The 15,634-nt window shown below is 53.7% G+C and overlaps 1 protein-coding gene across 3 annotated transcripts; it reads left to right on the top strand.

Moving 5' to 3' along the window:
* The first annotated feature begins 1,166 nt into the window (after positions 1-1,166).
* CCDC97 (coiled-coil domain containing 97) lies at positions 1,167-15,634 on the top strand. Of its 3 annotated transcripts, none has more exons than XM_003915583.5 (5): positions 1,167-1,686; positions 6,919-7,374; positions 10,401-10,682; positions 11,160-11,289; positions 13,412-15,634. In XM_003915583.5, the coding sequence occupies exons 1-5, from the start codon at positions 1,641-1,643 to the stop codon at positions 13,530-13,532; spliced, it is 1,035 nt and encodes a 344-aa protein (XP_003915632.1). In that variant the 5' UTR covers positions 1,167-1,640; the 3' UTR covers positions 13,533-15,634. The 3 variants fall into 3 exon arrangements, with proteins under 3 accessions (XP_003915632.1, XP_009192820.1, XP_021786815.1); XM_009194556.4 differs by lacking the exon at positions 1,167-1,686 and adding an exon at positions 1,696-2,338; XM_021931123.2 differs by lacking the exon at positions 1,167-1,686 and adding an exon at positions 4,358-4,395.

Below are 15,634 nucleotides of genomic sequence, written 5' to 3'. Positions count from 1 at the left end.
TCTCTCCTGGTAATGCCTAGGCACCGTGCCTAGGTATCTGGGGTGGTAAATAGGGACCTCCTTGGCTTTCTTCCACATCGCCAGACCTTAAGGGAATGCAAATGAGGAAGCTCTTCCTCTGTTCACAGCCACAGTCGTCCTCACACACATCTCATCTCCAGTCCCTTGATCCCCTTGCCCACTCCCTTCAGAATATAGAAGTCAAGCCACTTACTATGGCTTATGGAGGTCCTGCATGGCCTAGCACCTGGTAACCTCGCTGGCTCCATCTTCTTCTGCTCCCCCTTTGAATATCAAATCAGTGGTTATTTAGTTCTGAGGAGCCATAAATCCTTTTTGGAACCCACAAATGATGCCATGAACCACTGCATTGGAGAATACAGAGGCACATGGAATTGCATAAAAATTCATGAGGTTCTCAAAACCTCCACAGCCCAATCATGGCTTTCAAGTTAGAGCTCGTTTCCTACGCCCTGACGGTACTGAAGTGCTTGTAGCAACCAGAACTGTCCGTACCTGCCATCCTCCTCAAGACTCTTCCTTACCTTCCTCTTACCCAGCTCCTACTCGTTCTTCAGGTCTTAGCTTGAGGGTCCCCTCCCAGAAAGAAGCCTTCCTTGACCCTCCAGTCTGGGGTGGGCAGCTCCCTCAGCCCTCTAGATCCATCAAAGCCCTGGCCACTGAGTGGTTATTGGTGACATATCTGTCTACTATGCTGGTAACACCTAAATAGAGCCCCACCCATCCCACAGGGAAATAAGGACCACAGTTGTCTTGTTTCACACCTGCGGATTTCCTCCAGGTCCTGGGAACACAAAATGGGAAGTTCTATCTCATCACCCATCTCATGCCAGCCAGAGACAGGGTATGATGATGGAAGTAAGCCAGGCTGGTGGCTCACGTATGTAATCCCAGCACTTTGAGAGGCTGAAGCGGGAGGACTGCTTGAGGCCAGGAGTTGGAGACCAGCCTGGTCAACGAAGTGGGACCCTGACTCTGCAAAATAATTTAAAAATTAGCCAGGCGCGGTAGTGCGCGCCTGTAGTCCCCAACTACTCCAAAGGCTGAGGCAGGAGGATCACTTGAGCACAAAAATGTGAGATTACAGTGAACTGTGATGGCGCCACTGCACTCGTCTGGGCGACAGAGCGAGACCCTGTCTCAAAAAAAAAAAAAAAAAAAGAGTCAAGGCTTAGTAAATATTCCTGAATTCCTGAAGGGGTGAAGAAAGGAAAAGGGTAGGCGGGGGTCTAAACCAGAGCACGAACCCTCAGAGAATGTCAGCTCCAGGCTCCGGGGGACAGTCCTTTAACCATCCATCCCAAAATTAAGCACGCTGGGAGCTGGAGTCACATCAGCGAACAAACGAACAACGGTTCTGGTTCCTACTGACTGATAGCAGAGTCAAGGGCCTCTCACTCTCCGGGGAGCCCCTTTCCTTCCTGGCTGCGGAGGGCGGAGCCCGAGAGAGACACGCATGAGCAATGCAACGTCTGCCTTAGGCCCGGAACTTTGGTGCCTGGGCGCAGCGGCGCACCCGGACCCGGAACATTCTCAGGCGAAAGTGTCTCTTGCGTGCGTGGACCGGAAGTTGGTGTGCGGGGGCCCGCCCGGCGGTTGACAAGTCCGAGAGAATCAGGATGGAGGCCGTGGCGACTGCGGCGGCGGCGAAGGAACCCGATAAGGGTGAGATCTTGGTCACGCGGAGGCGGCGGGTGGGTGCGGCTGCGGTGTCTCTAGGAAATGATTCCCCCAGGAACGCGAAGGAGGACTCGCTTTAGGAGGACGCCCGCCCCCCTCAGCCTTACCGGCCCTCTTCACCACTTTGCCCGGATTATCCGCTCCCTTGTCGGGGGCTGACCTCCATTCCTTCCTCCCTAAATTAACCTCTTCCCAGTTCCAGACCAATCCTTTCCATGCCCCTGACTAACTCGTTTCCTTACCAGGCAGTGAGTTAACAGAAACCTCTCTATCCCGGCCTAATTTCCGCACTGCCTCAGACCAGCCCTTCTCAAATTACCTCCTTCCCTATACCACGCTGAGCCTTCCCTCGCTCTAGACGAATCCTCCGACTTTTCCAGGCTAAACTTCTACCTGCCTCATGCAAACTTAACTTATCCCAATCTAACGATTCCCTCATTTCTTTGTAACTCGCCTTTCCCCCAAAGCCCGAAATCCAGCCAGGCTCCTTTCAAAGTCCTTAGTCAATTTCTGTGCTTCCCCACAACCTTCAAAGTAATCCGATGTCGGGTGAGGTGTGGTTGGAAGGGTGGCTCAACCACCACTGGCCAAGAATTGGTTATTGTGGAAACCAGATGGAGATGATCGGTATATGGAGGTAGGGGGAGAGGTGTCGTTGTACTTTCTACGTTTGTGTGCGTTTGAAATTTTCTAAAGATAAAAAATTTAACCTAAAAAAAAAGTCTTAAGGCCGGGTGCAGTGGCTCCCACTTGTAGTCCCAGCACTTTGGGAGGCCAAGGCAGAAGGGTTGCCTGAGCCCAGGAGTTTGAGATCAGCCTGGGCAACAGAGAGAAACCTGATCTCTACAAACATTTAAAAATTAGCCAGGCCTGGTGGCTAGGGAGTAGCTAGGACAAGCTACTCCAGAGACTAAGGTGGGGAGTGTCACTCGAACCCTTTGAGATTGCAGTGAGCTAAGATTATTACACCACTGCACTCCAACCTCTGCAACAGAGTGAGACTTGAGCCCAGGAGTTTGAGACCAGCACTGGCAGCATAGCCAGACCCCATCTCTGCAAAAAAATTTAAAAATTAAGGCCAGGGCCGGTGGCTCACACCTGTAATCACAGTACTTTGGAAGGCCGAGGCAGGAAAATCACCTCAGGTCAGGAGTTGGAGACCAGCCTAGCCAACATATCGCAACCCCATCTCTACTAAAAACACAAAAATTAGCCAGGCGTCGTGGTGTGTGCCTGTAATCCCAGCTACTCAGGAGGCTGAGGCACCAACCGGAATCACTTGAACCGAGGAGGCAGAGGTTGCAGTAAGCAGAGATCGCACCACTGTACTCCAGCCTGGGTAACAACAGAGCAAAACTCTATCTCAAAAAAAAAAAAAAAAAAATTAACCAGGTTTGGTGGTGCATTCCTGTGGTCCCAGCTACGCAGGAGGCTGAGGCGGGAGGATCACTTGAGCCCAGGAGGTCGAAGCTGCAGTGAGCTTTGTTTGCACTATTGCACTGCAGTCTGGGCAACAGCGCAAGACCCTGTTTCAAAAAAAGAAAAAGAAAAAATCTGTTTCTTGGCCCCATCTGTCTCCTTCAGAGAGTCATGTACACTTGGTGTCCATTTCCTCTTCTCCTGCTCATGACTGTCTGACTTTTCTCCTAAGAAACTGCTCTGATTAGGGTCCCCACTGACTTCCTCCATGTTGTTCAATCCAGTCACCTCATGCAGGTTGGTTTTTTTTTTTTTTTTGGAGAGAGTCTCACTCTGTTGCCCAGGCTGGAGTGCAGTGGCATGATCTCAGCTCACTGTAACCTCCGCCTTCCAGGTTCAAGTGATTCCTGTGCCTCAGCCTCCCAAGTAGCTGGGATCACAGGCGCCTGCCACCATGCCTAGCTAATTTTTTGTATTTTTAGTAGAGATGGGGTTTCACCGTGTTGGCCAGGCTGGTCTCGAACTTCTGACCTCAAGAGATCCTGCTGCCTCAGCCTCCCAAAGTGCTGGGATTACAGGTGTGAGCCACCACACCTGGCCCATTCAGGTTTTTTTCTTACTAGACTGGACTAGAATTAAATGCTGTTGACCCTTCCATCCTTCTTGCATGTTTTCCTTTGATTTCTGCAACACCACAGTGCCTGATTTCCTGCCTGTCTCTCGGGCTGCTCCTTCTCAGCCTGACTTTGTTTCCCAGGGGTGCTGTAACAAAGTACCACAAACTGCATGGCTTCAAACAACAGAACTTTATTCTCTCATAGTTCTCAAGGCCAGAAGACTGAAGTCAGTGTTGCTAAACTGAAATCCAGGTGTCTGCAGGGTCGTGCTCCCCCACAGGCTCTGGGAGAAAACCCATTTCTTGCCTCTTCCAGCCAGTGGTGGCTTCTGGAATTCCATGGGTTTTGGCTACATCACTCCAATCTCTGCTTCCCTTTTTGACATTGCCTTCTTTTTTTTTTTTAAGACGGAGTCTCGCTCTGTTGCCCAGGCTGGAGTACATGATCTCGGCTCACTGTAACCTCTGCCTCCGGAGTTCAAGCAATTCTCCTACCTCAGCCTCCTGAGTACCTGGGACTACAGGCGTGCGCCACCCCACCTGGCTAATTTTTTTGTGTTTTTGGTAGAGCGCCATGCCATGTTGGCCAGGCTGGTCTTGAGCTCCTGACCTCAAGTGATCTGCCCACCTCGGTCTCCCAAAGTGCTGGGATTACAGGGGTGAGCCATTGCAACTGGCCTCTTTTTTTTTTAAGGTAACAGTAATGGGCTCCAGGGATTAAGATGTAGCTATCTTTAGCACAGCCAGTTTTTAGCTTCAGAGGCATGTCCTCCACGCATCCGTGCAGTGCTTTTTCCTGGACCCTCTTATCCCTCTTCCACTCCCCCATCCCTACCTCTCATTTCTCTTGGCTTTGGTTCTTGTCTTGACTCTGATGACACCCACAGCTCTGTCTCCAGCCCAGCATTTCTCTCCTGAGGAGTCTGGAGGCCCGTGTGGCAGCAGTCGGACCATTCCCCTGGATGCCTCCCTTACCTCCCAGCACGTCAGCCCCGTGGCTCCTCCACTCAGCCTCCTGACATCTTTCCAGTTCGCTCACTCATGATCCTGTTCCTTCCTCCACAGCCCCTGCCCTTGTCCAGCTCAGTCTTCAGCTGCATCAGTGATTTAAATCCTCCCTGATACACACTACACATGTAACGTCACCCTTCCCAACCCAGCCACGTCTCTCCTTCCCAACCCAGCCACGCTGCCTAAAGGAGTTGTCTCTATATTCTGTCTTCATGTATTTCCTGCTTGCCACAGGCTTGCTCCCTCCACTCTTGGGAAACAGCTCTCACTAAGGTTTGCCCAGCGCTCTGCTTTCCTGTTTTCCTTCCATTTTTTTGAGACAGAGTCTTAACTCTGTCACCCAGGCTGGAGTGCAATGGCTCATCTCGGCTCACTGCAACCTCTACCTCCTGGGTTCAAGCGATTCTTGTACCTCTGCCTCCTGAGTAGCAGGGATTGCAGACGCCCGCCACCATGCCCAGCTGATTTTTGTATTTTTAGTAGAGACAGGGTTTCACCACGTTGGCCAGGCTGGTCTCGAATTTGTGGCCTCAAGTGATCTGCCCACCTCAGCCTCCCAAAGTGCTGGGTTACAGGCGTGAGCCACAGTACCCAGCCACCTTTCCTGTTTTCTTTGCCTGTATTATCGTTGATCCTGACTATCTCCCATATCAGACTGGGTGCTCCCTGAGGGCAGGAGTCGGACTGGATTCATCCTATGGATCCTTAGCATTGCCTGACTTAGGGTCTCTCAGAGATTTACAGTTTTTTGTTTGTTTGTTTGGCTTTGTTTTATTAGACAGAGTTTTGCTCTTGTTGCCCAGGCTGGAGTGCAATGGCGCAATCTTTACTCACTGCAACCTCTGCCTCCCGGGTTCAAGCTATTCTCCTGCCTCAGCCTCCTGAGTAGCTGGGATTACAGACATGTGCCACCACGCCCGGCTAATTTTGTATTCTTAGTAGAGACGCGGTTTGTCCAAGTTGGTCAGGCTGGTCTCGAACTCCTGACCTCAGGTGATCCAGCTGCCACAGCCTCCCAAAGTGCTGGGATTACAGGCATGAGCCACCGCGCCCGGCCTAAGATTTAGAGTTACTAAAGAGTGGTTGTGTGAATGCATGAATACGTGAGAGAGTGAATTAATGATTTAAAGAATTGAGTGGATCAGTAAGTCAGGCCTCAGGGCCTTTGCAGTAATTGTTCTCTTTGCCTGGAATTCTCTTTTTCAGGAGATCTCATGGCGTAATCCCTCACCACCTGAGGTCTCTAATCAAATGTCAGGTTTTTTGTTTTTTTTTTGGCAAAGCCTTCTCTGAGCCTTCCATTTAAAATTGCAGCCTTGGCCAGGCATGGTGGTTTACACTGTAATCTCGGCACTTTGGAAGGCTGAGGCAGGAGGATCACTTGAGGTCAGGAGTTCAAGACCAGCCTGGGCAACACAGCAAGACCCTGTCTCTACCAAAAAAAATTAAACTTAGGCCGGGTCCAGTGGTGCACGCCTGTAATTCCAGCACTTTGGAAGGTCGAGGTGGGAGGATCGCCTGAGCTTAAGAGATTGAGACCATCCTGGGCAACCTAGTGAGACCCTGTCTCTACTGAAACTTTTTTTTTTTTTTTAATTTAAAGATTGGCAGGGTGTAGGCTGGGTGCAGTGGCTCACGCCTGTAGTCCCAGCACTTTAGGAGGCCAAGGCGGGTGGATCACAAAGTCAGGAGTTCGAGACTGGCACAGCCAAGATGGTGAAACCCCGTCTCTACTAAAAATATAAAAATTAGCCAGGCATGATGGCAGGCACCTGCAATCCCAGCTGCTTAGGAGGCTGAGGCAGAGAATTGCTTGAACCTGGGAGGTGGTGGTTACAGTGAGTCGTGATTGCACCCTACACTCCAGCCTGGGTGACAGAGCAAGACCCTGTCTGGAAAATAAAATTGCAGCCTCCTCCACCTCCTTCCCTCTTTATTTTTCCGCATAACTCCCGGAAACACCTAACACATTATGCTTTCGGTAATTATGTTGCTAATTGTTTGTGTCCCCTACTAAAATGTCAACTTTTGCTCACTGTGGTTTCTCTAGTGCCCAGAACAGTGCCCAGAATATAGTCAGTGCCCAGTAAATGTGAGCTGAGTGAGTGACTAAGCCCCCAGTCCCTTCCCACACTCCCACCTCTGAACTAACAAATCTCTCCTTTCCTCAGGCTGCACAGAGCCTGGACCTGGGCACTGGGGTGAGCTGAGCCGGACACCAGTCCCATCTAAACCCCAGGACAAAGTGGAAGCAGCTGAGGCAACACCAGTGGCCCTGGACAGTGACACCTCCGGTGCTGAAAATGCAGCGGTGAGTGCCATGCTGCACGCTGTAGCCGCCAGCCGCCTGCCTGTTTGCAGCCAGCAGCAGGGTGAACCTGATCTGACAGAGCGTGAGAAAGTGGCCATCCTGGCCCAGCTGTACCATGAGAAGCCACTGGTGTTCCTGGAGCGCTTCCGCACAGGCCTCCGTGAGGAGCACCTGGCCTGCTTTGGCCACGTGCGTGGCGACCACCGTGCAGACTTCTACTGTGCTGAGGTGGCCCGGCAGGGCACTGCCCGGCCCCGCACCCTGCGTACCCGCCTGCGTAACCGGCGCTATGCTGCCCTGCGAGAGCTGATCCAAGGTGTGGGGGCCAGATGGGCGAGAGTGGGTACAGATGGGGAGGGAGGGGAGACTGAGGCAGAGGGAATTAGAGAAAATAATACAAAAGCAGAGGCAGGGGTCTTGAGAGAGAAGTTTTGAGACAGAGACAGGGACACAGGAAGAGACTGAAGCAGAAATGTAAAGTAAGGTAGAGAGATAGGGGTCCAGGGAAGAGAATAGGACAGACAATGAGAGTAGATCAGAATTTAGTGGATGACAGAAGCGGCATTTCAGATTGGTAGGCTGAGGACACAGTATACAGTGCTGTGATAATTGGTCATACCTAAGGAACAAAACATGAGATCCCTACCTCGTACCATATACAAAGGCATCAGGGGAAACCAAAAGGAGTATGTGCATGACCTTGGGGACACAGAAGCCTTCTGAACAAGACACACTGAAAGCCATGAATGGAAAAAAAAGATAGCTTGTTGACCATGGCATAATTAAAGCATCCTTGTGACCACACCACCAGAACCAAAGTTAAAAGATGAGAGTGAATGAAGCAGAGAGTGAGTTAAGTTGTCATTAGGGAGAAGGCACAAATTATAGAGAGGGTCATTTTTATTTTTTTATTTTTTTTTTATTTTTTTTTGAGACGGAGTCTCGCTCTGTCGCACAGGCTGGAGTGCAGTGGCCGGATTTCAGCTCACTGCAAGCTCCGCCTCCCGGTTCATAAAGAGAGTGAGAGGCTGGGCACGGTGGCTTATGCCTGTAATCCCAGCACTTTGGGAGGCCAAGGCGGGCAGATTACTTGAGCTCATGAGTTCAAGACCAGCCTGGGCAACATGGCGAAATGCTGTCTCTACAAAAAATACAAAAATTACCGGCCGGGCGCGGTGGCTCAAGCCTGTAATCCCAGCACTTTGGGAGGCCGAGACGGGTGGATCACGAGGTCAGGAGATCAAGACCATCCTGGGGGAACACGGTGAAACCCTGTCTCTATTTAAAAAAAAAATACAAAAAACTAGCCGGGCGAGGTGGCAGGCGCCTGTAGTCCCAGCTACTCGGGAGGCTGAGGCAGGAGAATGGCGTGAACCCAGGAGGCAGAGCTTGCAGTGAGCTGAGATCCGGCCACTGCACCCCAGCCTGGGTAGAGCGAGACTCCCTCTCAAAAAAAAAAAAAAAAAAAAAAATTACCTGGGTGTGGTGGTGCCCTAGCTACTCTACAGGCTGAGATGGGAGAATTGCTTGAACCTGGGAGGTGGAAGTTGTGTGAGCTGAGATCCCGCCACTAAGCTCTATCCTGGGCAATAAAGCCAGACTTTGTCTCAAAAAAAAAAAAAAAAAAAAAAAGAAACACAGATGTGGAAATGAGGATGAAGAAAGAAGGAAGATGGGCCGGGGGCACGGTCGCTCAAGCCTGTAATCCCAGCTCTTTGGGAGGGCGAGGTGGGGGTGGACCTGAGGTCAGGAGTTCCAGAGCAGCCTGGCCAACATGGTGAAACCCCATCTCTACTAAAAATACAAAAAAATTAGCCAGGCGTGGTGGCAGGCAACTGTAATCCCAGTTACTTGGGAGGCTGAGGCAGGAGAATCACATGAATCTGGGAGGTGGTGGTTGCCGGAAAAAAAAAAAAGAAGGAAGATGAATGAGGTGGGGGTAGGTGACAGAAACTGAGAAAAGCAGGAAAGATAGAAAGATGGAGATAAGAGAAGGAGAGGGATCCAGAGCCAGGGTGGGTGATAATCCAAGTTGGGGAGAAGGAGGGATAGAAACTGAATCTGCTAGAGGCTGGGCGCTGTGGTCACGCCTGTAATCCCAGCACTTTGGGAGGCCGAGGCGGGCGGATCTCTTGAGATAAGGAGTTCAAGACCAGCCTGGCCAACATAGTGAAACCCCATCTCTACTAAAAATACAAAAAAAAAGTAGCCGGGCACTGTGGCAGGTGCCTGTAATCCCAGCTACTCAGGAGGCTGAGGCAGAAGAATCACTCCAACCCAGGAGGCAAAGGTTGCAGTTAGCGGAGATCATGCCAACTACACTCCAGCCTGGGCATCAGAGTGAGACTCCATCTCAAAAAACTGAATCTGCTAGAGGATGCCAGAAACAGCTGAGGGTAAGAGAGCTGGCAGGAGTTGGGAAGCTGAGCAGGACAGGGACAGTCACAGCCTACAGTGCTGCAGAGGCCAGGAGTCTGAGCAGTTTTTTTGCCCTGGGCTCTGAAGACAGGGCTAGGACCAGTGGAGGGCAGGGACCAGGGCAAGTTTAACTGTTATCTGAGGGACAGAGTCGCTCCTGCAGCCAGGGGTGATGCAAGGAACCCAGGTTTTGGGGCAGTGGGGAAGCCAGGCCCACCAAGGGGTTGCTGCAGAGAGAAGCACTTGAGAGGATAGATCTGGGGCCTTCCACCACCAGGACGGCCTGGCTTTCTCAGGGATACTCACACGGGCAGATGCCCCACCTGACCTGATCCCTTGCACATACATGCCAGATCCATGTGGATGTATGCACATATACGCTTCACAGTGCAGGCATGTCCACTGCCAGCCAGACTGGGGCCCTACAAACAGGCGCGCAACCCAGAGACACAACCTCTGCTGCATTGTCCTGCATGCTGACACCCAGACAGACAGGTGTCCATGGGCATATGCTGGGCCTGACGGGAGATGTGTGTGTACATGGGCCATGCACACATCATGGGCAGGAGCTTGCGCATCGTGCCTTGACATGGTTGTACATGAGCTCCGGACCATCAGAGCCTCAGAGGCCAGGATGTAGCCAGGTCTGCCTGTGCACACACATGCTTGGATGCATGAATACATGAATACACAGGAAGATACAGGCCGGGCCACACACACACACACTCAGGCGCCTGCACGAGTAATCATGTGCACATGACCTCAGGTGCCTGCATGAGTACTCGCGCACACCTCAGGTGCCTGCATATTTGCCTGTGTTTTTGGGTGTGTGCACATCATCCCACAAGCATGATCACACGCATACCTACGTGGACACGTCTGCTCAGTTGCTCACCCCATGCCCACCCTGTCTTTCCTCTGCAGGGGGCGAGTACTTCAGTGATGAGCAGATGCGTTTCCGGGCCCCCCTGCTATACGAGCAGTACATCGGACAGTACCTCACCCAGGAGGAACTCAGTGCCCGCACCCCAACCCACCAGCCCCCTAAGCCCGGGTCCCCCGGGAGACCTGCCTGCCCACTCTCCAACTTGCTGCTTCAGTCCTATGAGGAGCGGGAGCTTCAGCAGCGTCTGCTCCAACAGCAGGAGGAGGAGGAGGCCTGCTTGGAGGAAGAAGAAGAGGAGGAGGAGGACAGTGATGGGGAAGGTGAGGGCCAGTAGCAGGGAGACCCCAGATTCCAGACACCCCAGCCCCAGGCTTGTCTGTCTCCACCTCATGGCAGCAGGCTGGGCCCCCAACCTGCAAAAGCCGACATTGTGTCCCTCCCCTGCCTGGCCTGACTCTCCCTGTGTGCCATTCCAACCGCTGCAACATCCCCATCCCCCACTGCAAGACACCAAATGACCCCTCGCCTCCAGGTCTGCTCAGGCTGTTCCCTCTGCCAGGAATGCCTCTCCTCCCACCCTTCAGGTCTCAGATCCTGACCTGAGGATACGGTCACTGTATGGTCATGTGTTTTATGTGTGTCCCTGGAGGACAGGGCCCTGGGCCATCTCTGTCACTGCTGTGTTCCCACAGCCACCCAGCACAAGGCTGGCGCAGGAGCAGGAGCTCTCTGTGGACTCTGTTCAGTGCCTGCCCGAGTGCACCCGCATTCACACCCCCTCTGCTCTCCCTCTGCAGACCAGAGGTCAGGCAAGGACTCGGAGGCCTGGGTCCCCGACTCGGAGGAGAGGCTGATCCTGCGAGAGGAGTTCACCAGCCGCATGCACCAGCGCTTCCTAGATGGCAAGGATGGGGACTTTGACTACAGGTGCTCCTGTGCCCCCACCTTCCCATCCCCTATCCCAGCATCCCACGGCCTTTCGCCACATGCAGAACCCTTAACCAAACTGTGGGGGCCTCCCTTCGTGGAACTAGAAGGCCCCAAAACAGTTCCAGGATGTGTGGTTGAACAGCCAAAGGAAGAGACAGGGTGACCTTGGACTAGCCTGGTCTATCTCAGACCCTCAGTCTCCTCACCTCTAAGGCAGGGGGTGGGCAGGGATGACATATAGCTCAGTATCAATGAAACGCTGAAACACTTCCCTCCTGACAAGTGGCAGAGGCTACTACCCCAAGTCTACCTAGGAAGCCCAGCCTCTTCCGTTTGACCTTGGACCTCCTCGTGCTGCAGGAAGTAACCCCTGGCAGGGTTCATGCCCGGCATGGAGGGGCCTGTGCTGGCAGCCCCCACAGTTACAGTTGTTCATTTCTCCAGTAGCACCCCAGGGCTGAGACATGTGAGCCACCTGCTTTGGAAAAGGACCCAGAAGAGTGATGTGTCAGTCAAAGATTGGTTTTGTCATTTAAGGTAGTTTTGCCTTGTGGTCCCCAACACTGGGCCCAGCAGCAGAGCACCCTCCTTGGTTTCACATCCAGCCCTGATGACATGTGAAATGTGTGACCACACGTAGGCGGACCCTACGTCCGTCCTGAGGTGGGCTCATCAGGAAAGTGGGAATTGTGATTGCCACTGCCATGAGGCCCAGCCATGGTCACCGGAGCCGCCTCCCATTCTGGGATCCCCAGCTCTTGAATGGAATCTGGCTGCTCCACTTCCAGCCAGGCAGGCCTGCTCAGAGCCCCAGTTCCTGCATGCAAAGTGGTGAGCAGAGGGCCTGGACCACGGGAACCCTCAGTCAGCAAGCATCACTGCTGTTCCCAAGCCAGGGGCCCAGGAGGAAATTGGGGGTGGCAGGGACCACAGTGTATCGCCTCGGGAGGGCAGCAGTGGTTCCGACACGTCCCCCATCTGTGCATTCAGTCGGCATGTGCTGAGTGTCTGTGATGTCCACAGGCTCTGGGGATAAGGCGGGAACCAAAACCAGTGAAAGGCTTCCCTGCCTGGAAAGGGGTCCCACTCTAGTGAGGAAGATCTAGAATCTTCTAGCACTTCATAGTGATTGGGCCATGAGGAAAAGTGAAGCAACAGGCGGGGAGTGACAGGGTGGCTAGGGAAGGCCTCTCTAAGTGGGTAACAGCAAAGGCCTGCAGGAAGTGGGGGGAGGAGTATTCCTGGCAGAGGCCACCGTAGGTGCCAGAGCCCCCCACAGCATCGAGGGGCAGAAGGGGCTGGAGCAGTCGCAAGGGGTCACAAGGGGGTAGGAGATCTCTGCGTGGCCAGATCAAGCTAGGCTTGGCGACCCAAGTGAGTGCTACTGGGTTTACTTGCTGCCTTAGGGCATGGGCAGCTGTCCTGCCTGTGGTCAGCTCTGGCTGATCCCCAGCCTTTGTCCACTGGAGGGCAGTAGCAAGCCCCCAGTGATGATGTCAAAATGTCAAAATGCCATGGGGGCAAAATCACCCCCAGGTGGTTCTCTGTTGAGAGCCACTGCCTGCTTGAGAACGTAAGCCCGTGTGTCGCCACATTTTACAGCTTTTTAAGAAAAACTAGAGCTTTGGGGTTTTTTTTAGACAGGGTCTCCTTTGTCACCCAGGCTGGAATGTGGTGGTTTGATCATGGCTCACCGCAGCCTTGACCTCCTGGCCTGAAGTGAGCCTCCTGCCTCAGCCAACTGAGTAAGCTGGGACTACAGGTGCTTGCCACCACGCCTGGCTACTTTTTCAGTTTTTTTGTAGAGTCAGGGTCTCCCTATGTTGCCCAGGGCTCCAACTGCTGGGCTCAAGCCATCTTCCTGCCTTGTCCTCCTGTAGTGCTGGGATTGCAGGCATGAGCCACCATGCCCAGCCCAGAGTTTTTGTGCAGACTCTGATTTGGAAAATGTTTCCTTGAGTTTTAAACCCTGAGAATTATAAACACCATCCCCCTTGGGAAGGTCAGCTCTGACGGCTGCCAGCACATGGCCTTTGACATCAGGGTGCCCCAGGCCTTTGACCTGGGCATCCTAGGGTCCCAGAAAGACCCAGTCCTTGACAGCCTCCTCCCCCTGCAGCACAGTAGACGACAACCCTGACTTTGACAACCTGGACATCGTGGCACGGGATGAGGAGGAGAGGTACTTCGATGAGGAAGAACCTGAGGACGCGCCCAGCCCAGAGCTGGATGGGGACTGATGGCTGCCACCCTTCCCACCGCCTGCCCTATCCCGGACCCCAGCAAGGCAGCTGATTCCAGGCCGGCTCAGTGACCCTTTCTCTAGGGGGACTCCAGGGCAGCGCCCCACAACCCACGCACACCACCATCTCACTGGGTCTAGTCTCATCTCAGACAACCCCCACCCTTTCTGTTTCTGGAGTTCCCTATCTTTCTCCTGTCTCCCACCCTGTCTCCTGCTTCTGTCTTTCTTGGTGTCTGTCTGGCCTTCTTTCTGTCTCTCTCCCTACCCCCGCTCCCTCTTTCCAGTGCTCTGGCTGGCTGTCTCTCCCTTTCTCCCCCTCTCTCTCTGCCTTAGGCTCTGTCTCCACCGCAGGGCCCAAGGTGAAAGTCCTCCCCTTGCCGGAGGCCAGCTGGCAGGGCCTTTCGTGGCTGGAAGTGGCCAGTTTGGTTCCGGTGCTGACCCCTGGGCCCCAGCGCGGCTGCCTCCCATGCTGTCTGTCTCCCCCTCTCTGTTTATGTCTGCCTTGTGTCTCACACTCAGAGCCTCCTTGCTTCTGTTAGGTTCCCATGTCTCCTGCCTCACTCTGGGCCTCTTCTTCTTTCTACTTGTACATTTCCACCTCTCTAGGCCTCTGCTGTCACTGTCCCTCTCTATCTGTCTCTCAGCCTTTATCTCTGGGTTTTGATCCTCCAGGCTCTGGGCCCCTTCTTCCCTCTTCCCTCAAACCTGGCTGCTATAGGCAGCCCTGACCACTGAGTAATGCAGCCCCAGGGGAGGGAGGAGACCCCAGGCAGGGAGGCTAGGGGCAGCTCTCTTCTCTCCCCAGGACCCAGGCTGGGAATCACGGGGCCTGCCAGCTTGAGTGTAGAGGGAGAGGGACTCTACCCCTCTCAGCCCCACCAGCCCCCCTCTGCCCAACCACAATTTTCCCTTCATCCGCCTTCCTCTCCCTCTGCTGTTTACACTCCCCAAATGCGCACAGGCTGTTATCATGGGTCCTGAGTCATCCCACACACAGCCTGCCCCAGCGTCCCTGCCCCCAGCTGGCCGCAGGGCCCGCCCCATGGAGCCCCCTGCCGCCCTGGGCTAATGGGAGCCAGATGGCCGCCTGGTGACTCAGCCACCGTGCCTGTGGGAACCCAGGCGTCCCGCCTTCCCATGCCCCCACACCCAGCTCCTGCTCCCCCAGCAGACACACATACAGAAGGGCCTGGCCACTGTTGAGGGGGCGCACAGGCCAAGGGTCAGCAAGATGGGGCCTAGGGACTCCTCATGCCTCTGAGATGGAATGGTGGTATCCTGCCGTGGCTGAGCCTGAAGGACCCTCAGAACTGCCTCCTGGAGCCCACGGTTCCTGACCTCCGAGCCTCAGCTATGTCCTCTGGGTCAACCAGAATTAGAGCCAGACAGGGAAAGTGAGAGCTGGACGGAGGCAGACAAGATGTTCAGAGCAACTATTAAAGAATGAAAGCCTCTGCTACTGAGCACTTCTGTCCTCTGCCAGGCCCGAGCTAAGTGCCTGACACCAGGTTGGATCTTCAGCCCTGTGAACTAGTGAAATGGGTCAAGGGAGGCCCAGAAAGATGTTGCTTCCTCAAGGGCACTCGGCTATCAGAGGCAGAAATGAAACAGGAACCCAGGCCTGGAATCACGAAGGTCCTAGAAACCACCCAGCTGTCTGGCCTGTCAGGTGTCAGGGCCATCCAGAGTGGGACAGCATTGGAGGGACAAGTGTGCACGCAGATGTCCTCAGACAGGAAGGTTTGAGAAGGGTCAGATGGCGGGCAGGCCTAACAAACGTTCCGTGCTAGCCACTGTCCCGCACACAGACGGGATCCGGTCATCTCGATTCAGAGATCAATCCCCGAATCACTGCGTTGTCCCAGCAGTGCTATGCGCTAGGCACTATCAATGTCACTCCTCTATTTCCCAGAGGAGGAAGCGGCAGCTAGGCTCCAGGACCTTGGCGAGATGAGAGCTGTGTGTCTCTTACCTGCCTGTATTTGTGCCCCATTTGTAAGAGCAGAGGGCCTGGGCCACGGGAAAGGGGTCAATCCTTGGTGATAGGCACATTTTTGACCAGTGTATCACTTGGTCATTAAATTTGTTTACGATATA

The sequence above is a fragment of the Papio anubis genome, chromosome 20, assembly GCF_008728515.1.
Source record: "Papio anubis isolate 15944 chromosome 20, Panubis1.0, whole genome shotgun sequence".
Taxonomy (NCBI): Eukaryota; Metazoa; Chordata; class Mammalia; order Primates; family Cercopithecidae; genus Papio; species Papio anubis.
The sequence above is the reverse complement of the archived record's forward strand: the minus strand, read 5'-3'. Positions and strand labels throughout refer to the sequence as shown.

Coding starts and splice junctions, on each gene's coding strand:
- CCDC97 (XM_003915583.5), top strand. CDS start 1,641: ATGGAGGCCGTGGCGACTGCGGCGGCGGCGAAGGAACCCGATAAGG. Junction 7,375..10,400: donor CCTGCGAGAGCTGATCCAAG/GTGTGGGGGCCA, acceptor TTTCCTCTGCAG/GGGGCGAGTACTTCAGTGAT. Junction 10,683..11,159: donor GGAGGACAGTGATGGGGAAG/GTGAGGGCCAGT, acceptor CTCCCTCTGCAG/ACCAGAGGTCAGGCAAGGAC.